The sequence below is a fragment of the Ictalurus furcatus genome, chromosome 26 (genome assembly GCF_023375685.1).
Source record: "Ictalurus furcatus strain D&B chromosome 26, Billie_1.0, whole genome shotgun sequence".
NCBI lineage: Eukaryota > Metazoa > Chordata > Actinopteri > Siluriformes > Ictaluridae > Ictalurus > Ictalurus furcatus.
In genome coordinates, this window is record NC_071280.1 from 19,100,096 (window position 1) to 19,122,182 (window position 22,087).

Genomic DNA, 22,087 nt, shown 5'->3' on the forward strand with positions numbered 1-22,087 from the left:
CTTTATTAATCACATATACATTACAGCACAGTGAAATTCTTTTCTTTGCATATCCCAGCATGTCAGGAAGGTGGGGTCAGAGTGCAGGGTCAACCATGATACAGCCCCCCCCCCCCCCCCCCCCCCCCCCGGAGCAGAGAGGGTAAAGAGCCTTGCTGAACTCCTGACCTTCCGATCAGTAACCCTGAGCCACCGAGAGACAGAGAGACAGAGAGAGAGAGAGTCATAAAGTGTGGTAGGGAGGGTATGAGAGGCAACAGTGACTCAAAACCACATCCTACCATGCACACACACATACACACACACAGAGAGAGAGAGAGAGAGAGAGAGAGAGATACACTGCAGTGAGAGGAACTGTCAAACAGCTTTCACTCGATCTTAAACACATTTGAGGAACCTCGAGTTTCATTTGTGCTCCATGGAGATGAAGAAGAAATGTTTTAGCACCTCTTTCATCCTGCTGACGGGTAAGCCTAGCTATTTCATTAAAAAAAATAATAAATAAATAAAACAAAGAAAGAAAAACAATCTTCAGTAGACGTTTAGATTGGCACTTCGTCTGACTTACAGTGCAGGAAAGAAGTATTTGATCCCCTGCTGATTTTGTACGTTTGCCCACTGACAAAGAAATTATCAGTCTATAATTTTAATGGTAGATTTATTTGAACAGTGAGAGACAGAATAACAACAAAAAAATCCAGAAAAACACATGTCAAAAATGTTATACATTGATTTGCATTTTAATGAGGGAAATAAGTATTTGACCCCTCTGCAAAACATGACTTAGTACTTGGTGGCAAAACCCTTGTTGGCAATCACAGAGGTCAGACGTTTCTTGTGGTTGGCCACCAGGTTTGCACACATCTCAGGAGGGATTTTGTCCCACTCCTCTTTGCAGATCTTCTCCAAGTCATTAAGGTTTCGAGGCTGACGTTTAGCAACTTGAACCTTCAGCTCCCTCCACAGATTTCCTATGGGATTAAGGTCTGGAGACTGGCTAGGCCACTCCAGGACCTTAATGTGCTTCTTCTTGAGCCACTCCTTTGTTGCCTTGGCCGTGTGTTTTGGGTCATTGTCATGCTGGAATACCCATCCACGACCCATTTTCAATGCCCTGGCTGAGGGAAGGAGGTTCTCACCCAAGATTGGACGGTACATGGCCCCGTCCATCGTCCCTTTGATGCGGTGAAGTTGTCCTGTCCCCTTAGCAGAAAAATACCCCCAAAGCATAATGTTTCCACCTCCATGTGTGACGGTGGGGATGGTGTTCTTGGCAGCATTCCTCCTCCTCCAAACACGGCGAGTTGAGTTGATGCCAAAGAGCTCCATTTTGGTCTCATCTGACCACAACACTTTCACCCAGTTGTCCTCTGAATCATTCAGATGTTCATTGGCAAACTTCAGACGGGCATGTATATGTGCTTTCTTGAGCAGCGGACCTTGCGGGTGCTGCAGGATTTCAGTCCTTCACGGCGTAGTGTGTTACCAATTGTTTTCTTGGTGACTATGGTCCCAGCTGCCTTGAGATCATTGACAAGATCCTCCCGTGTAGTTCTGGGCTGATTCCTCACTGTTCTCATGATCGTTGCAACTCCACGAGGTGAGATCTTGCATGGAGCCCCAGGCCGAGGGAGATCGACAGTTCTTTTGTGTTTCTTCCATTTGCGAATAATCGCACCAACTGTTGTCACCTTCTCACCAAGCTGCTTGGCAATGGTCTTGTAGCCCATTCCAGACTTGTGTAGGTCTACAATCTTGTCCCTGACATCCTTGGAGAGCTCTTTGGTCTTGGCCATGGTGGAGAGTTTGGAATCTGATTGATTGATTGCTTCTGTGGACAGGTGTCTTTTATACAGGCAACAAGCTGAGATTAGGAACACTCCCTTTAAGAGTGTGCTCCTAATCTCAGCTCGTTACCTGTATAAAAGACACCTGGGAACCAGAAATCTTTCTGATTGAGAGGGGGTCAAATACTTATTTCCCTCATTAAAATGCAAATCAAGTTATAACATTTTTGACATGCGTTTTTCTGGATTTTCTTGTTGTTATTCTGTCTCTCACTGTTCAAATAAATCTACCATTAAAATTATAGACTGGTCATTTCTTTGTCAGTGGGCAAACGTACAAAATCAGCAGGGGATCAAATACTTCTTTCCCTCACTGTACATAACTGACTGAAACAACAGTATAACACAAAAGAAACTGGCACAGCACATTTACATAAGATAATGAGTTACCGTTTATTTATTTATTTATTCATCATAAAAGGGCAGATTATAAATGGTTATCATACATTTTCTTTCTTTATTTATTTATGTATTTAAATTATGTAAACAAATAAAAAAAGGACTGTTTTCTTATTCGTAGTGTCAGTCATGGGTGCCATGCTGAACGATGAGGTCCATGAGGTAGGAATCGAAGACGGTGCTGCAGTCATCAAGTGTCATTACACTGCATCATATCAACCTTATACTAAATATTTCTGTAGAGGAATTTATGAAGACTGCAAGACTCTTATAAAATCTGACAGTCGGAATCCCTGGACGTTTGAAGGAAGACTGTCTCTGTTTGACGACACTGAGAAAAGCATGTTTGTGGTGAACATCAATAACCTGAGCTTAGGGGATCATGGAAAGTATGGCTGTGGAGTCAACATAACAGAACAAGACCTGTTTACTGTCATCCATCTGACTGTGAGAAAAGGTATGTGTTAAATTTCTATATTTTGATGTTAATTATCTACATTTTTTTTTTTAATTGTGATTGTGTGGTAAACAACATTTTCCTACATTTTTGACCACAGACTCCAGTTTCACTACTGAAGGTAAGTGAACCTGCTCTCTCTATATTTTCTATATACACATGTACAAATGTCTTCGTTCTTTCATCAGTCAAAGCTATTTCCAGTCAAAAGCAGGATTTTTATTCATTTTTTAGCACTACTTAACTTTTCAGGGCCTTGTTACATTCATAAAGTTTTCTCAGCTTTTTTTTGAGGCAACAAATTTTTAGCTGCTGTTTGATAAACGAGGACTCGTTTCACAGACATTCCACATAATTAAATGTAACTATAAATGGATAAAAGGACGCCGTTTCATTCGTTAATGAAAATAAAAGGATTTAAGAAATCACTGGAGAATTTGAGAATTTGAGCTTCAGTGGACTCTGGGAGAAAAATGTTATCGTAAGCTAGTCATGCACTGGGGCTTTCTCTACCATGTGGCAAGATAAAGCACAGTTAAAGAGAAGTCACAGCGGCTATATCAGTAACAACACCAACGGCGTAATGTCTGCGATTTGAGACATTGCACTTGTGTGAATGTGTAATGTCAAAGCTAGTGTATAAACACACCCTATCCTGTGAGAGGAACCATGCAAATACGTTTTAATCTAAACAAAAAACAAACAAACCTCACAACGCTAGAAAGATGCTGATCTATAATGTGTATGCGTGTGTTAGGGTTAGTGGAGATCTGATGTCGAAGTGTGTGTGTGTGGGTGTGTGTGGGTGTATGTGTGTGTGTGTGTGTGTGTGTGTGTGGGTGTATGTGTGTGTATGTGTGTGTGTGTGTGTGTGTGTGTGTGTGTGGGTTATGAACAGAAAGGCCCATTTCAACAGTGACAAGCAGACAAGGAAATGCATCAGACAGCACAGGAAGTTCATCTCAGCCCACGGTGTCTATTTCACTTTCAGGTCAGGAGCAAAAAAAAAAATGTGTTAAATATAACCACAGAAAAAGCCTGACTTGGCTGTACTGAAGATATTTTGTTATGACACGTTGCTTGTAAAGATCTGTGTCTGATCCTGACCCTATAAACGTCTCTATACTACACATCCTCAATCAGACGAGGAGCAGAAATGCATCCAGTCGTTATTCAGCTCTTATGTGATCAAATACAAATACTTCAATACCATGACATAGTGTTTGCTATCTGTTTATATATATATATATATATATATATATATATATATATATATATATATATATATATATATATATATATATATATATATACATACAGGGATCTTTATCTTTGTTGGAGGGGCTTTTGGTTCAGTACTGCTGGTGGTGGTGTTCATTTTCTGTGTCTTCATATGCAGAGCAATTAAAGGTAGTGCAGGTACAGAATAATCATCTTCGTAACATACATCATTTTAAATAATAATTTAATAATAAAATCAAGGTAATTTGGCATCTCTCTCTCTCTCTCTCTCTCTCTCTCTCTCTCTCTCTTTCTCTCAGACACAACTTTGCCCAATTCAACAGAGGACATGGTTTGTTTATATTTATTCCCTTTTTATTAAATCACGTTAAAAAGACACAGACACAGTTTTGTTTTTTGTTTTTTACCTCTGTATAATTTCAGGATGTCCACCTCTATGAGAAGACACAGCGCAGCGACCCTGCAGAAGAAAATGCCTCAGAAACCTCAGACAGAATGTCCGGTCCGAATCCTTCTCCAGCATTGAAGACAATATACACCACAGCATCCAATCACATGCAAGAACCACACCTTAGTACCTCTTTATCAACCAATCATGTGTACTGTAGTGTGAGATTCCACAGCGACGCCGTTGAGAACCACAGAGAACCAAAACAATTTCCAGATGCTGGAGCTTTCAATTATTCCATGGGACACAATGTTACATACTCAACTGTACAAGAAAGCTATAATAAGTAACGTCCAATCTACGCAGTAATCCTCGCTCCCGAATCGGACAGTAATTCTAATTACACACATGTTGTGCCACCAAATCAGGACACACATGATGATAAAACATCCGTATGATTGATTTATATTGTTTCCAGAGTAGGGGCACTTACACAGTTTCTACATGACAGAGTGTTGGATAATCTCTCTTCTATAGATCATCTCATTTTGGATGTTCTTCAGTGAAATAAAGTGTTTACCAGTGATGGAAAAAATCCTGTACTTGAGTGAAAGTAAAGATTCTTCTGCTAAGACTGCCTTCTAAAAACATCTGCACAAGACCTTCGCTATAGCGCCACAACATCTTTTCTTCACTACACAACCCACCAGTTCTGCTCCGTCCTCCCTAACTGCTGGAGACTTTGACACCTTTTACGATGAGAAGATTGAAAACAAGTGCCAGACCTTCACTTCTACCTAAAAGCCAAAAAATGATTTTTTTTTCTTTAAAGAACCAGAGAAAAGTTAACATATATTTGTGATGTTTTTATATATGTCTCCTCGTTATTATCTTTACTATTATTGCAGAATTATAAAAAAGTGCTACTGTAATAAAGGCGTGTTCTTCACCTAACAGCCTGTTGGACGTCATTTAACCAACTATGATCATTTCATCACATGGTGAATCAACACAGTACAACACACAGTACTGAAATTGGACACTTGTTACCATTAAAGCACAGATGCAGATTTGTCCCTCCGTTCGGACTGGAATGAATGATACTTGTCATCTTTTTTTTTCTTTTAGCCATTTCACCTGGCTAAAAGAACCGAATATGTAAACAGACCGAATATGTAGTTTTCGACTGATTTATGAATTAGACTGGGAAATTACAGTGCTGCTCCACATTGTCCAATGAAATTTGAGCATGTTGTGCCACAAGTTGGCGTATACATGACAAACATGCATCGATTGTGAATGATGTAATAGTTTAAAATATGTAATATGTCAAGTTTGGCTTGAATCAACACACTAGCTTTCATGATTCCTTTTTTCATCCTGCCGTTGAGCCATAACCAACCGCTGCCCAATATATGCCTCATCCTCCTTGAGCTTTCAGCAGCGTTTGACACAGTCAACCACAAGACTCTCTTGTCCACCCTCATGAGTCTCGGAATTCACCTGGAAGGTCACTCATACCAGGTGACGTGGAGGGGAGCCACATCTGCTCCCTGCAGGCTCTCCACTGGTGTCCCACAAGGCTCAGTACTTGGTCCGCTTCTGTTCTCACTCTATACTCAATCTCTTGGTGAGGACGTATCCTCACGTGGGTTCTCATGCCACTGCTAGAGTATGCAGATGACACTCAACTCATCCTCTCCTTCCCTCCCTCAGATCCTCTTTTTTCTGCTCAGATCTCAGCATGTCTGGAAGACATCTCCATTTAAGTATTAAAGTACATAAATTAGCACTTTTCATTAAAAAAAAATGTCTGTATGTTCGTGCTATATTACCTCCCAACAGAATTTTAAGACTGATGGTATGTCATATGGCATAGGTCAGCTGCAGGGTCGTCAACATTATGTGATTTGCAGTAGGTCCATATACTAAGAGAGAAAGCAGTGAAGCCAAAAAGTAAAAAATAAAAATTAAAATTAAATCACTAAGAAATACCTATATAAACTGTGTGTGTGTGTGTGTGTGTGTGTTGTCTGTGTGTGTGTGTGCATGTGTCTGTGTGTGCGTGTCTGTGTGTGTGTGTGTGTGCATGTGTGTGTGTGTCTGTGTGTGTGTGTCTGTCTGTGTCTGTTTGTGTGTGTGTGCATGCGTGTGTGTGTGTGTGTGTGTGTGTGTGTGTGCATGTTGTTGATTCTGTGGTGTCTAAGTTGGAAAGTTAAGTGTAAACCACATGAAACACAGAACAACGGTTCATAGAGCATCCACGCACACACACACACACACACACACACACACACACACGGAACAACACACACACACACACACTCAGCACCAAAATCGAACCCTGACCATAACCACAGTAACCAAAAGAAAACCTTACGGCTCTTTTTATTTCATTTTGTTTTGATTTACATATGCAGCTCGTAATCATCACATTTTCTTATTCTTGTGGTGACATTTGAAACACACACACATACACACACACACACACACACACACACACACACACACACACACACACACACACACACACCCTCTGTCTCTCACTTCCTCGCAGAACTGGCCAGCAGCCTGAATTGTGATTCATTTTGAAAATCGTTGTTTAATGAGCCACACATAAACCCTGTCTTCATTCTCTAGTCTCACCGCTTTATTACATTTTTCGAATATAATTTTAATATATTAGTGTTTTCTTTCTTGGTGGGTTTTTCTTCTCGTCCAGCAACATCATGAGCATTATTGCTGTGAGTGTGCTTCTTTTTGGAGGTGAGAATAATTTTGTTTGTTTGTTTGTTTTGTTCTGAGATCTGATAATTTGGAGAAAAAAATAATAATAATACAACAACGATATACAAAGGTAAAGTGATAACGCTATGGTATATCACTGTTTCTACATGCTGTAGATTTTGTAGGTTTTATCCATGATTGAAGTTTATGCACACGGGTTGTGGTACAGGACACTTGTGTTAGACTTGTGGTATAATATCTTTTACATATTTGGAAATCAGCTGGACACATCAATCACAATTTGTGACCTTGGAAAGTGAACGTAGTGTACCTTTTAAAACATTTAACCCTCACACCTAACCACTCTCGTTTATAATTCACTGAGGGTTTAGATGTGACGTGTCTGCAGAATGTCAGTATTAAATGCAGTGAGGTCTTAAGTGTAACTTGGAAAGTATTTTCTGTACACTAATGACACCTTCCCTTGAAAAACATCCACGTTAAATATATGAAATATTTCCGCTTGAGTCTAGCTAACATTGCAGTGAACACCTACAGCTTAACAGCTTTTATTCCTGAATGTGTCGCTCATTTCTCCTGTTCTTTCTGTGTAAAAGAAACGTATTTGTTTTTAATTTACAAGTCTTTCTCGTTCTTTCTCTCAGCCGTACCCATCATGTTGTCTGGAGGAATGACAGTGAACGGGACACTAGGAGGAAACATTTCTTTTCACTGTTCGTACCACAAAGGAAGTGAGATCAACCCAAAGTACTTCAGTAAAGGCAAACCTGAAAAAGAGTTTGTGAGACTGGACAGAGGAGTAATGTGGTCCAGGGACAGCAGGTTCTTTCTGGAGGACGATACGGAGAGCAAAGTATTCACCGTGACTATCAGGCAACTGAGTCTGGAGGACGCTGGGCTTTACTGGTGTGGGGTGGACAGGTGGCTGTCGGATTTTCGGACAGAGTTCAGGCTTCACATAGTCCAAGATGTACCCACTGAGAATGGTGAGAACTGAGATATGACTTTTTTTTCAGTCATACAAATTCATTTGAACAAAAAAAAAAATGGATTAAGATGATAATATTCATCATTATAACACATTATAAGCCCAGAATTAAGACAGTACACTTCAAGAACTCTTTGATATGATGCAGAATTCATAGACAAATCAATGAATGCAAGCTGTCCAGTCCCTGAGGCAGTGAAGCAACCCCAAACCATGACATTTCCACCACCATGCTCCACAGTTGGTATGAGGTGCTTCTCCTGAAAAGCTGTCTTTGGTCTGCACCAAACATGTCTGTTGTTAAAACACCTCTATCTTTGATTTGTCTGTCCAGAGCACATTATTCCAAAAGTCCTGGTCTTTGCCTATATGCCCATTGGCAAACTCTGGTCTTGCGAAGGCTTTTTCCTGACACGCCTCCCATGCAGGTCAAATTTGTGCAATCTCTTTCTGATTGTAGAAGCATGCGCTTTCACACCAACAGTTGCAAGACTTACTGCAGATCCTGTGATGAAATTTTGTGGTTCTTGGAGAGTTCTTTTTGCTTCAGACAGTCTGCTCTTGGGCTGAACTAGCTGGGACGGCTGGTCTTGGACCAATTGTCAGTCGTTTGAAATCTGCGTCATTTGTAGATGATGTTCCTTACAGTGGAATGATGTATTTCAGATAATTCTGAGATCTTTTTAAATCCCTCGCCAGACTCATAGGCATCCACGGCCTTTTCTGAATGCCTTACAGAACTCTTTAGATCTTGGCATGATGACATCACACACCTCAATAACAAAGGGAACACCAGACACTAGATATGAGAGAGGTATAAATAAGACAGATTCCACCTGCACTCCCTAAGCAGGTTCTAATCACTGGAACCCGATATTCAACACCTGATTCTAATTAGATGGATTTGAAGGTGTGATAAATGTAGGGGTGTACTTACTTTTTCCATGTGACTGATCTGTTTTTTATTTATATTGTAAAAATTACTACAAAATGTCAATTTTATGTGTCGTTAGACAAAGAGTATCACCTACTAATAGGCACTGTTTCAAAGAGGATGAAACGATCTGCATAACTGAAAAGAATCTTGGGCTTTTTTTGCCCTGGAGTTACCACCTAATTACACTGTAAATAATGTTTACAGTCAGGAATGTATGATTATCTCTCTAACCCCTAACCCTATCTCTCTGTCTTTCCTCACTAGCTTTTGTTCCCCAAACTACAGCTTCAACCAGCACAACCAGGCAGAGAACCACAGAACCACAGGACCAGCAAACCTACATTATAGGTGACTCAATGCAAATATGCTGGTTCCTCTGTGTGACTGTGACTTGTTGAGACTGTTTATAAACAGATAAATTAATGCATAATGTTTGAAATAGCTTCAATTTAAACCTACCTTGCTAACCTAGCAAGTTTCTTAGGGGTTAAAGTTTGAATTCCAGTTGCAGGACAAGGACACCGAGTCCACTAACTAGATCCTATTCTTCATGTAGATTACTAGGGTAGCTGGATTGGATTGTTGATGATTGTGGATTCGTTTGTTATTTGAGGTCTTGGTGGAACTGTTAGCAAGAAACCAAATCTGTAAGCTCAATCCTCTTCAGGAGCAGCTGATTCAGAATAAACCAAACGAGGCTTCCTTACCCTTCGTCTTAATATATCTGCTCTTTCCAGCCAAATCAGAAGAGTGCAGTTACACTTTTTCCTCAAAAGTATGTGCACCCCTGACCATCACAGCCATTTGAGCTTGTTGAACATCTCAGTCCAGATTTATTCCCCTTTGATGTTATAATAAACTCCTCTATTCTTCTGCGAAGGCTTTCCACTAGATTTTGGGGTGTGGCTGTGGGGATTTGTGTTCATTCAGCTACAAGAGCGTTAGTGAGGTTGAGGTCAGGCGCTGATGTTGTGATGGTGAGGAAGCTACAGTTCCAGTTCATCCCAAAGGTGTTCAGTGGGGTCGAGATCAGGGCTCCGTGCAGGACACTCGAGTTCTTCTACTTTCTTCCAACCTTAACCTACATATGGGTGTAATGGTCAGATGTCCACATACTTTTGCCCATATAAATCCAAAGAACAGTCACAGAATGCAATAAGAGAATACAAGGTTCAGAACTGACATGAATGTTAAAGTTGGCAGGACTTTCCATGTACTGAACTGCCTTTATATAGTTTAAACACCTAATTTGGATTAGGTGTGATAATTCAGGAAAAACTCAATGTTTCTGTCTGAAGTATTACCAGAATGTCTCACACATGGTAAAATAACCAGCATCAAACGCATGTACTGTAAGGTTTTCAGTCACACCAGTGGATGACATTTTTTATTTGTTAAATCATAGCTTCAGATAAATCTGTGCATCTCGGAGTCTCTCTGGCTGCAGGTCTGCTGTTGTGTGGGATTGCGAGTGCCATATTCATCATTATGAAGAACAACAAGGCAAAAGCAGGTGGTGATACAAGTACTTTACAACACACTCGACATTTCTACTTCTGTAACGTAAATGTTTTGTGATTTAAAGACAAGCTGTTTTGTTTCCCGCAGCCTTGACACAGCCTGGAAATTACACGGAGCCTGATGTGGTAAGTGGACAAGGTCACTCTGTGTGTGTGTGTGTGTGTGTGTGTGTGAACATTATTTGAACAGATCATGCCTTCTAAACAGATACCAATACAGATATGAATAAGAGGTGCACTGTTAGGTTTTTATTTTTGATGAAACTTGGCAGAAATTTGAGATCCTAAAAAAAAACTTTGCAGCAGTTTTTACTTTCACGTGAGTTCATTTGTTCATATTTAGTAACTGCTGGCCAGGGGCATTGTAGTTTAAATTATGCTACTAGGTAAATTCATTAGAAAATACCACAGGCAGGTACAGTCAAATAATAATAACACCAAATACAGATACTGATAGTGGCATTGTGTTACACATTTAGTGTGTGTGTTTTATTTTATTATTATTTATATATATATATATATATATATATATATATATATATATATATATATATATATATATATATATATCCCCTTTTTTTCATTTCAGGACAACTATGTGTATGACAAGATCTTCCCAACAAGCAGCACATCTTTAGCCACTATCCAGAGCCCAGATTCCATCATTTACGCCACTCCAACACTGAACCGAACCCGGACTTGCTCTCCTCCGTCCCACTCCGAACCTGCAGCAACGGGCTGCTCTCGAGACACCCGACATCAGCATCATGAAGCAGTGGTGTATTCCGCTATTCGGCTATCTCAAACCCATCCACAATCTCAGAGTTACACAACACTTTTCACTTCAACGCAATCCCTTTCCCTAGACTACTCCAAACTCCACTTTGAGCAGAGATCACATGTCCTCAGTGACACTTCTGCTTTCTCGGAGGACTCATGTGATGTCTACGCTACTGTCCAGTGGCACTGATAACACTTCGATACTATTCCTTTAGCTTCTAAACTAAATCTGTCTTTTATAATAAATTACAGTGCAACGCTGTCTTGGCCGAATCGAATGTGATACGCGTGTGTCAAAACAATAACAAAAGATTTGTAACGAAAGCTTTTCTCTAACACATTCGCTTCATTTTGCTCAACAAATTAACAAGAGAAATGAGGCTGAAAAAAATGTTGAACATTGAGTTATATGATTTATATATATATATATATATATATATATATATATATATATATATATATATATATATATATATATATAAACTTTAATTTAGTAAGTATGAATGTCCCACAGATTTTGTTTTCCTAGTATAATAATGATTTTGACATTTTCTTTAGTTAAACTTTATTGTTTCTGTGTCTTATTTTTATAATATGAAGTAATATCTCAACCATACAGATGTTACACTTTACACTATAATCCTCCAGGAGGCACTGTTCTCTTACTAAGAATATTAACGTGACACCTCACTTCACAGTAAGTAAACCTTAAAAGAACTGGAGAAAAAAACAAACAAAAAACAAACAAACATGGGTTTAATTTTCACAATTTCCTATTGTAAAAGGATCAAATTTTAATTCAAAGTGAAATAAGTATACAATAAACTGGACTAAAAAAACTGGAATGCAAAATTGTGTCTTATTTGTTTGTTTATTGGTTTATTTATTACTTTTAAAAAATAAAATAAAATAAAATAACATGTGTTTCCTCTTGTAGTGAAAAGCTTCCCTGATTAACCAGACTGAAATATATGAAATATGCAAATCAGCTGAATACGTCAAACACCAACTTCCAGAGTTGCTTTTAATTTTTTGTTGTTTTATGGGGGTGAAAAAATTATGTATTTTTAATCTTGATCATCTTTAAACACAGTTACGTTTAACATTTGTATAACGTGGGTTAAATGAGTCTCAGACCTGCGGAAGTGGCCAACTTCAGGAAACCTTAGTGACTCTACATTTGTAAAGTAACTGAAAGTAGGGTTTAGGTAAAGGGGCAGTGCTCACATTAAGAAATCGAGAGAGACACTTCAGCAGCACGGAAAGCATTTCAGTCTCTCTGAGTGGCTGCAGGACTGTAGTGACTTTGTAATCTTCGTTTTTTATTTATTATCTTAGTGAATTTTGAGCACAGACTATCTGGATTGTTGGTTAGAAACAGGACAATGATAAACATGCGTCTGATTTTCACCTTGTACCTGATTTCAGGTCAGATATTCTACTTTAAACTAAAAGTATGAGGTGTAGTTTATAGTTCTGGTTCGGTTTTAAGCTTGTGTCATTGTACTGTTTATGTTTTGTGAACGATATATAAAGTCTCTGCTTTGTAAGATGTAATGCCTCATGTTTTAGATCAGAAGAGTCTAAAAGAGGAACTCTGTTTTATGTTGCAGCTCAGGCTGGCTGTAATGAAATGGTAAAAGGATACAGAGGCGGAAGTGTCATTGTAAATTATAGCTACAATCCTCAACAATACAGCAATCACACAAAATACTTCTGTAGGATCACAGAAGGGGATTGCAGGAACGTCCAAAAATGGGATATTAAAGGAAAGTTCTTTGCTGCGGATGATATTTCGGCTGGAGTTTACAGCGTGCTCATTAGAAACTTAAGCCAGGAGGATGGAGTACAATACAGATGTGGAGTGGAGAACCGAACAGTATCAAACGTGCAGCTGCAAGTGGAAAATGGTGAGAGTCTGTATTTTAAAACTAGGCCTGTTCGAATGATTGTAATTACACCACAATGCTGTTGACATCTGGATTGTGATTGGTCAGAAGGATCTACAACAGCAGCTCTGACATTCTTATCAGCTTATGTACTGTCACCTCAGTTAGCTACACAATTCAATCAAATCAATACACAATTTGATCAAATCAATCCACAGGATTAAATGTAACTATAAATGGATAAAAAGAACGACTTGTCATTGTTTAATAATTATTGTTGGCAAATTGTTATGGTGTAAGAGGAAATCTTTTGGGGTGATAACAGGAACTTTGCTTTATTAGCCATTCTTGAAAATTTATACTTTATGATCAAGTTCATTTTTATTACTCCAGCTCCTTTGCTTATAGTTAGCCTATGAATATGGTTTGAAAGAAGAAAATTGAACTCATTAACCCATGTCACAGCTGTATTATTCTTACAAGTTGTACCTGTCTCATTTGTCTTGACTGGAAGGTCTGTATGATGGACAGTCATTTTCACAGACGACTCATCCTGGAGACATGGTTTCTTTCAGCTGTACATATCCAGAAAGGCATAAAAATGACATGAAAAGTGTGTACAGAGTGACCAATCGGAGCATATCCGCCATCATATTCACTTACACAGAATCTGAAGAGAAAGGCAGGTATGTTCTTAATGTCTCCTCGACGGATAACGTCATCAATATGAGCATCAGCAACGTGACGGTGGAGGATCGAGGACTTTATCTGTGTGGAGTTGCAATGAGAAGGTCTACATATGCGACATACATATTTCATATCTTCAGTGAAATGCAGCTTCAAGTTACTGGTGAGAATCTGGTATTATGAACGTTTTTATGGGGAAAATAAAAATGACAGTATTTGATGTATAGTTGGGTCCAAAAGCCTGAGTTACTCATCCGGAGACACAGCGTGTTAGCTGTGTTAGCATTTACCAAAAAATTCATAGCCTGACCTTGCTAGATTTGGTGTTAAGGTTGTACTTTTCACATACTGTACCATCTGCAGTTGTCAAATTCAGTATGGACGCCATGACATTCTGATAACATGATGCCCATTCAGCAGTGATTCACCATGATTATGACCTCTGAGAGCTGAGAAGGACACGAGCTATTAAACTGAATTAATCGCTTGTTATTTTTAGTGCTCACAAGATGCTACACCACCAGACTTGATTCATACATGTATTAAAGGTAAATGGTTGTATTTCCTTTCAATACATGTTATCGATGGACTCGGGTTAAGGTGGTCACATGGGAACCAACAAAACGTTCAGATATGAAGCTCGTGGGACAAAGAAAGATCATTGACACAAAAGCGTATTGGATCTTGTGTCAATGTCTTCAGTAATTGCTTCAACCTGTAGTTTAAATGACTAGTTCCTTTACGTTATTGGGAAATAGAACCAACTAAGATTATTTCATCCATCCATCCATTTTCTGTACCACTTATCCAACACTGGGTCGCAGGGAACCTGGAGCCTATCCCAGGGAGCACAGGTCATAAAGCAGGGGACACCCTGGACATGTGTCACATACACATACCCGTTCATACACGACAGACACTTTGGGCGTGCCAATCAGCCTACCATGCATATCTTTGGACTGGGGGAGGAAACCGGAGTACCCGGAGGAAACCCGGAGAACATGCAAGCTCCGCAAACACATGGCAGTGGCGGGAATCGAACCCCCAACTCTGGAGGTGTGAGGCGAACGTGCTAAGCACTAAGCCACCGTGCGCCCTCCTAAGATTGTTAACAAAGATAAAAACAATAACTGCTCAAGTGAAGGGTCAGAATTCCTTCAGTGCAAGCAGGATTAAAAAATCCCTCATGCACACGTAAACTCAGGCTTTCGGTCCCTAAAGTAAATAATCACATTCAGGTCTATACCATATACTACATTTACTGTAGCATGTGGGCGGTTGTGGCTCAGGTGATAGAGCGGGTTGTCCACTAACCGTAGGGTTGGTGGTTTGATTCCCGGCCCACATGACGAAGTGTCCTTGGGTAACCAAGTTGCTCCTGATGGCAAGCTAACGCCTTGCACGGCAGCTCTGCTACCATTGGGGGGTGTGTGTGTGTGTGTATGTGTGTGTGTGAATGGATGAACGAGAACCAGTGTAAAGCGCTTTGGAACCACTAAGGTTATAAAAGTGCTGTATAAGTGCAGACCATTTACCATTTGATTACTGAGCAATTCCTCATTAATCTGTGTTCTGTCTTTTATTTAACGACACCTCAATGGACATCAAGCAACATCAAGCAACACACCTTGTAAGAACCAAATTTCTACAAACATACATATTTCCGTACTGAGCTCGCAGTCAGAATCACGTCTGTATTCGTCTTCCTGTGTCCTGTAGATCCAGGGTCTCCTGTCATCGGCATCATCGTGTACGTTGGTCTGGCTGTATTGCTAATTGCAGGATTTGTGCTGATTTTCTACAAACTGTGGTCCACAAAGACAAAAGGTTTTATTTTACACACAAAACACACATTATTCGAAGCTGTTGTTTTTTTTGTTTTGTTTTTGTTTGTAAAGAAAAAGTTTTTTTCATCTAGACACCAGCAAAGACATAAAAACATCTTCTGTTTAAGTATCTTTAACCCACACACACACACACACACACACACACACACACACACACATTTTGGCATTTTGAAGAAAAGAATACAGGCAGATAATTTTGTTAAGCAATTATTTCTTGAAACAAGTTTTGTCGCTCATAGAACAAGACAATTTCAAGCTTCACAATCAGATATAACAAACTCAACACACAACCTTCAGATGATAAATAATATAATGAGATGTCAGGTAAAGACACATTTTACAGACTGCAATTTGAAGACATTGTGGTGATTCCTGCATGTAACTTTGGGTTGATAGGCGCCTCCTCCTCGCCGGCCGAGAGAGGAAACGTCTGTGAAGAGAGGGAGACAGAGAGAGGAAAAACGGTACTTACTGATTGATTGATTGCGTGTCCCCATATTAAACTCCCCAACTGCATAATACTGTAAAAGTATGAAATAATAAAACACTATTCTCTCTCTCTCTCTCTCTCTCTCTGTGTGTGTTTATCAGGGTGCCTATTCGGCCTACTATGACGAGATTCAGGACACACAAACCAATACTGTTTATGCCTTCGCCAAGAAACCCAAAACTTGTCGCATCTCTCCAAGTCTAGCTGGTAGAACTGCCACTTCATCTCCAAACACTGTTGATCAAGATTTCTACTCCATGGTCCACCTTTCCAAAACAGAAAAGTAATAATAATAATAAAAAAAATGTGGTCATGATAATAATGAATAATCATCATTTTTACACATTTTAATTGTTATAAAATTAGAATTGTTAAAAAATCAGTCATGTACACAGGTCTAGTATGATTTACCCACAAGCCCCTCTGAATTACTCACTAGCCCCTCTCATTTACCCACTAAACTCTCTGAATTACCCACTAAGCCCTCTCATTTACCCACTAAACTCTCTCATTAACCAATACGCCCTCTGATTTACCCACAAACCCCTCTGTAATCATATGAATTGTCATATGATCAGTTTGTGAAGCAGAAATATCATGGCACTTCCTGTTAACGTTTCAGAATGTCTAGAGGAAGTGGTTGAAGAAGGGCAAGGCTGTTCTGCTTTTTGTGACCACTACTGTTTACTATTGTTACACAGCGCATCAACACCTGACTGAAATTAGTCACAAATGTTGTGTGTATAGTATGTTTCTAGTAATAAAATGACTGACCGCATCAAACTGAACTATTTTGTTTTTGTTAAAAGTTCACTACGATGATGGCAGATGATCAGTTTCTTTATAGCACTGGTGAAACCCTGCCTCAGAAACTGATCCACACAGGTTTTGTCCTTTCTCACTTTGACTATTACAAGGCATCACTCACATGATGTTCTGCAACTTGTGTACAATGCAGAAGCAAGAATATTAGCATGTTATCAAAAACAAGACCGTATTAGAGGAGTTCTAGCTCTGGCTGCCTGCTACCCATAACATTTATTAAAGTCAATATTAAAGTCACTAGTTTATAAATCTTTCACAGCAAAGTGCCTTCATACTACAGAGATCTCTGATAAAAGTGTTCCTTCTCCATTTTTAGGCTAAAATAGTAACTGAAAATCTAAAAAATAATAATAATAATTTTATATCATTTTTAGCATTGAAGTAGTTTTGCATTATTTTCATTAATTCTGCTGGTACATTACACATATATTAGTTTCATTTCAGCTTTATTTCTTAATCTAATATAACCCAAGCTCATGATGGATCCTGAGGTCAGGTTACTCTCTGTGGGGTTGTGCATGTTCTTTTTGGGTTTCATGCCGATTCTCCAGATTCTTCCAACCTCTCCCAAACATTCCAGTAGGTGGATTAAGAAGATAAATTGCCTGTGTGAATGTGTGTGTGTACAGTATGTGGTGCACTGGAGACCCATCCAGGGTGTATCCTGACCTCACACTGGTGTTCCCGGGTTAGACACCCGATCCACTGTGACCCTGATCAGGATGAAGCACTTACTCAAAGGGAATGAGTGAAAGTGTTAATTGTGACATTTCTTTTTGCTATTATTTGCCTATATTACTATTTTTATGTCTACTGTTTGTTTATGTTCTTCTATCTGTTTTTTTTTTTACTTTATTGTAATTCAGTACATGTAATATGTATCAAATGTGCTATATAAATAAAGTTGTTTATTATTATTATTATTATTATTATTATTATTATTATTATTATTATATAGAAGGGTGGAGAAGACTAGGCTGTCACTTTTAGGGAAGGAGGGAGGGAGGGAGGAGGAAGTAACAGGATATTTAGTTCACATAAAATCTTCTTGACAAGATTAGAGCATAACGCAGTAATGTGGATTGCACCTGCAGGAAAACTTGTGTTTAATACTCTGCCCATTCTTCTCATCTGTCTCATCCTAGGTAAGTGTTAAGTTTACTTGTGTGCTGGTGCTCCTTTGTGTTACTGAGCATCAGAGGATGTACCGATTGTAATGTGACTCCAAAGCTAAAACTGAGAAACACAACGAACTAAACTGCGGAACGTGCATACGACTGTTTAGTCTGCCACAATGATGATACAGTCATCACCTAGAATGGGAAAAGAAACGAAAAAAAGCACTTTTTGTTAACATATAAGACAAGTACTCATCTGCTCTTAATTGGTTAAATTGGAATATATTTGGTACATAAATTATGTTTGGTACGTATAAGCTCTAAAAGCACTGCATGAACTTTCTCACATGATAGTTACAGATGTCAAACCAAAAAAACCAACCATCCAAGCACCAACAACTACGCAGACCACCATGACATCACTATCATCTTTATCACATGCGTCAGGTAAAAATATATATACATAAAATGATTATATATGTATAGTGTATATATAGTGTGTATGTAGTGTGTTTGTGTGTGTGTGTGTGTGTGTGTGTGTGTGTGTGTGTGTGTATATATATATATATATATATATATATATATATATATATATATATATATATATATATATATACACACACACACACACACACACACACACACACACACACACTAATATTCGCATACTTGGTAATATGAGCAAAGAAGGCTGTGAAAGATTGTCTTTATTGTCTGCCAGAAAGCTTACTGTAAAATGGGCCGTGGTTGGATCTTCCAGCAGGACGATGATCCAAAACATACATCAAAATCAACACAAAAATGGTTTACTGACCACAAAATCAAGGTCCTGCCATGACCATCCCAGTCCCCTGACCTGAACCCCATAGAAAACCTGTGGGGTGAACTGAAGAGGAGAGTCCACCAGCGTGGACCTCGAAATGTGAAGGATCTGGAGAGATTCTGTATGGAGGAACGGTCTCAGATCCCTCACAATGTATTCTCCAACCTCATCAGGCCTTATAGGAGAAGACTCAGAGCTGTTATCTTGACAAACGGAGCTAGCACAAAGTTTTGGTGCCAATAATTGTTGCACACCTATATTTTACAAAGATATTTTTTATAAACCTGTGTTGTGTTTGCAATTGTTTGATATCCATGAGAGCAGAGTATTTTTGTGAATTTTTGTGTACTCCCTTTTGTTGCCAGCGGTTTAGACATTAATGGCTGTGTGTTGTGTTATTTTGAGGGGACAGCAAATTTACACTGTTACACAAGCTGTACACTCACTACTTTACATTGTAGCAAAGTGTCATTTCTTCAGTGTTGTCACATGAAAAGATATCATCAAATATTTACAAAAATGTGAGGGGTGTACTCACTTTTGTGAGATACTGTAAATACGTGTATATATATATATATATATATATATATATATATATATATATATATATATATAATTTGAATCCTGTATGTAGTTTCAGATACCCCTGTGGTCATCATTCTCCCAGTTGTTCTGGTTCTCCTGCTCTTTGCCATTGTTCTCTGTTTGTTACTTAAATGGAAACAAAAAAAGGGTAACTGATTAGTTCCATGGTCACATGCATCTTATCATATTCCTGATTGCAGAACATTTATTGTGTTGTTGTTTATTGCTGAACAAAGTTGAATATTTTCTCTGCTGATCTCCACAGATCGCAGTTCGCCGTCTCACACAGATCACTTAAATAACAGAGAGGTGAGCCATTGCTACGACTGTCTGATCATTCACTGTGCCACAAATACACTGAGATCAGAATATTTCTTTTCTCGTAATTTAATAAACTTCATTCATCTCTGTCGAACATTACAAAATAAGAAACAATAGCATAAAAACAACTTTTTAGCCGAACGTCAAAGAAATGGTCCAACATTTTATTGCTTTTTGTTTCTTCTACAGACTTATTGGATCTAAATTGTTGGTCTGTTATGATCTTAGTCCTTCTTGTCCATCGTTTTGATTTTACAATGCAAATGTACCTTTGCAAAAAAAAACCCTTCTGATCAATCACAATCTAGAGTTGAGTAGCACTGTGGTATAAATTTCTTCTAACGAAGGCTTTTAGGGGAAAAAAACAAACAAACAAACACAGGCTTGTACATAAAGTGTGTTGTTCATTGTTATGAAGAAATGTTGCTTAGAATGGTTAGAATGAGAGTAAGTGAAATATCAAGCATCAAAATTATTAGAAATTTGATATATTATTACAATCTGTGCTATTTCTCTCATTCCTTCCATCTCTTGTTGTTGTTCTTTGTTTGTTTGTTTGTTTTTGTTGTTTTTTTTTTTACTTGCTTCAGCTTGGACATACTGCAGATGACTACGAGGAAATTGAAGACTACAGATTTCGAGCAGATCTACGCACTGTTTTCAACAATGTTGAGCTACCCAAAGATCCCTCATTGTCACCTACTGGGGTTAGCATCATTCTCAGATAAAATCCTCACAGTTATTAAAACGCACATTAATTTCACCTATAGTTTATATCTGCATTATTTGACCCCCTCATTCCATTCATTTTTTTAAAAAAAACATTTCATCAGCTTGAACATTCTCCAGAGGATTTCGAGGAGATTAAAGACATGAAATATCATCCAGAACAATGTAACGACGTTAACACCAACACTGAAGCACCAGCAGATCCCTCAGATCCGCCAGCAGATCCGACTCAATGCCACGAGTACGGCACAGTGAACTCCTGGCCGAATTCACTCTGTTCTGATCCCGAAATTGCTTCCAGCTCTGTAATAGAGGAGATATGAGTGATTTCTTTAACTGTCCTTGCAGAAGATGTGAAGTGTAAGTTGGTCTTACTAAAATACACACATGTGAGTTAGATTCTTGTGTTTTCCTGTAACTACACTTCATCTGAGTGTCTTGTAGCAGAAATGTCTTACTTTTCTATAGATTGTATTAATGCTTACCTTAATGAGATTTGTATGTGTATCAAGGGGTTTTTTTTAGTTGTAAGTTACAATAGGCTTCATAATCATAGAATAAAATACTAGTGTGTGCCTACATATGATGTGTTTTGCTTGAATAGGAGAACTACTTGCTGGTTTTGTTGTGTACATTCTCTCTCTCTCTCTCTCTCTCTCTCTCTCTCTCTCTCTCTCTCTCTCTCTCTCTCTCTCTCTCTCTCTCTGACATTCTCCATGCTTTATTAATAAAGGTGGAGAAATGGGAGGAATGAAGTGTTTCTCGTGTTTGCAGTGTGGATGTGTCCTATATTTACCTTTACATTCACAGCATTTATCAGATACTCTTATCCAGACCGACTGACAGAAGTGCTTTGTAGTCTCTTTTGAAAACGCATCGTCCTGCTAGTTCACTAGTTCAGGGACTAAGACTACCGTACCATCAATCTAAAAACCCTGTTGGAGAGGGTAGTATATATAGTATGAAAAGAAAACACAAGACAAGGAAACAATGAAAACAATAAGAAGCAAAAATCCAGGGATGGAGCTGGACCTGATCCAACTCCTCCTATAACCCTCACGCTTAACCTAAAAGACATCGTACAATGCGTATAACAAACACGTGTATCCAGCCTGAAACACACGGAGTCCTGTTCACCCCCTCTGACTCTGCACAGGTACAGTAGGAGGAGCTGGATCCGGTCTGACTTAATCCCCTGGACTTTTGGTTCTGAATCAAGTGGTACTTGGAGTCTGATTATAATAAGTTACTTATTACTTGACCAAACCGATCAAGAAATTTTTTAAATGTTTTAACTGCGTTACTGTTCATAACGTTTCTATGATGCAGCATGAGTAGCAGTACTTCAGAAACTGGTTCCTATCCGCTCTACCAGCACCTACCTGCTGACCACGATGATCTACAGTTTGACCAGCTTAGTCTGTGTTTTTGGCAGATGGTAGCTGGTCAGAGCAAGCTAAATTTTAT

General features: G+C 38.8%; 4 protein-coding genes across 7 annotated transcripts; all 4 read left to right on the forward strand.

Moving 5' to 3' along the window:
• The first annotated feature begins 398 nt into the window (after positions 1-398).
• LOC128601841 (high affinity immunoglobulin alpha and immunoglobulin mu Fc receptor-like) lies at positions 399-5,134 on the forward strand. Its single transcript, XM_053615237.1, has 7 exons — positions 399-467; positions 2,368-2,703; positions 2,804-2,824; positions 3,602-3,694; positions 4,245-4,276; positions 4,369-4,554; positions 4,994-5,134. The coding sequence occupies exons 1-7, from the start codon at positions 419-421 to the stop codon at positions 5,132-5,134; spliced, it is 858 nt and encodes a 285-aa protein (XP_053471212.1). The 5' UTR covers positions 399-418.
• Positions 5,135-5,695: 561 nt separating this feature from the next.
• On the forward strand, positions 5,696-10,878 carry LOC128601842 (CMRF35-like molecule 6). Its single transcript, XM_053615238.1, has 4 exons — positions 5,696-5,981; positions 7,726-8,067; positions 9,271-9,354; positions 10,412-10,878. Exons 1-4 carry the CDS (start codon positions 5,696-5,698, stop codon positions 10,582-10,584), a joined length of 885 nt encoding a protein of 294 aa, XP_053471213.1. The 3' UTR covers positions 10,585-10,878.
• A 1,689-nt stretch (positions 10,879-12,567) lies between these two features.
• On the forward strand, positions 12,568-16,989 carry LOC128602322 (polymeric immunoglobulin receptor-like). 3 transcript variants are annotated; one of them, XM_053616060.1, is made up of 7 exons: positions 12,568-12,734; positions 12,920-13,216; positions 13,710-14,045; positions 15,492-15,512; positions 15,602-15,709; positions 16,126-16,193; positions 16,321-16,989. In XM_053616060.1, exons 1-7 carry the CDS (start codon positions 12,692-12,694, stop codon positions 16,504-16,506), a joined length of 1,059 nt encoding a protein of 352 aa, XP_053472035.1. In that variant the 5' UTR covers positions 12,568-12,691; the 3' UTR covers positions 16,507-16,989. The 3 variants fall into 3 exon arrangements, with proteins under 3 accessions (XP_053472035.1, XP_053472037.1, XP_053472036.1); XM_053616062.1 differs by having other exon boundaries at positions 12,925-13,216; XM_053616061.1 differs by lacking the exon at positions 15,492-15,512.
• Positions 16,990-17,076: 87 nt separating this feature from the next.
• Positions 17,077-22,071, forward strand: LOC128602326 (uncharacterized). 2 transcript variants are annotated; one of them, XM_053616078.1, is made up of 6 exons: positions 17,077-18,189; positions 18,517-18,609; positions 19,620-19,718; positions 19,836-19,879; positions 20,482-20,598; positions 20,725-22,071. In XM_053616078.1, exons 1-6 carry the CDS (start codon positions 18,120-18,122, stop codon positions 20,941-20,943), a joined length of 642 nt encoding a protein of 213 aa, XP_053472053.1. In that variant the 5' UTR covers positions 17,077-18,119; the 3' UTR covers positions 20,944-22,071. The 2 variants fall into 2 exon arrangements, with proteins under 2 accessions (XP_053472053.1, XP_053472054.1); XM_053616079.1 differs by lacking the exon at positions 19,620-19,718.
• The last annotated feature ends 16 nt before the right edge of the window (positions 22,072-22,087 follow it).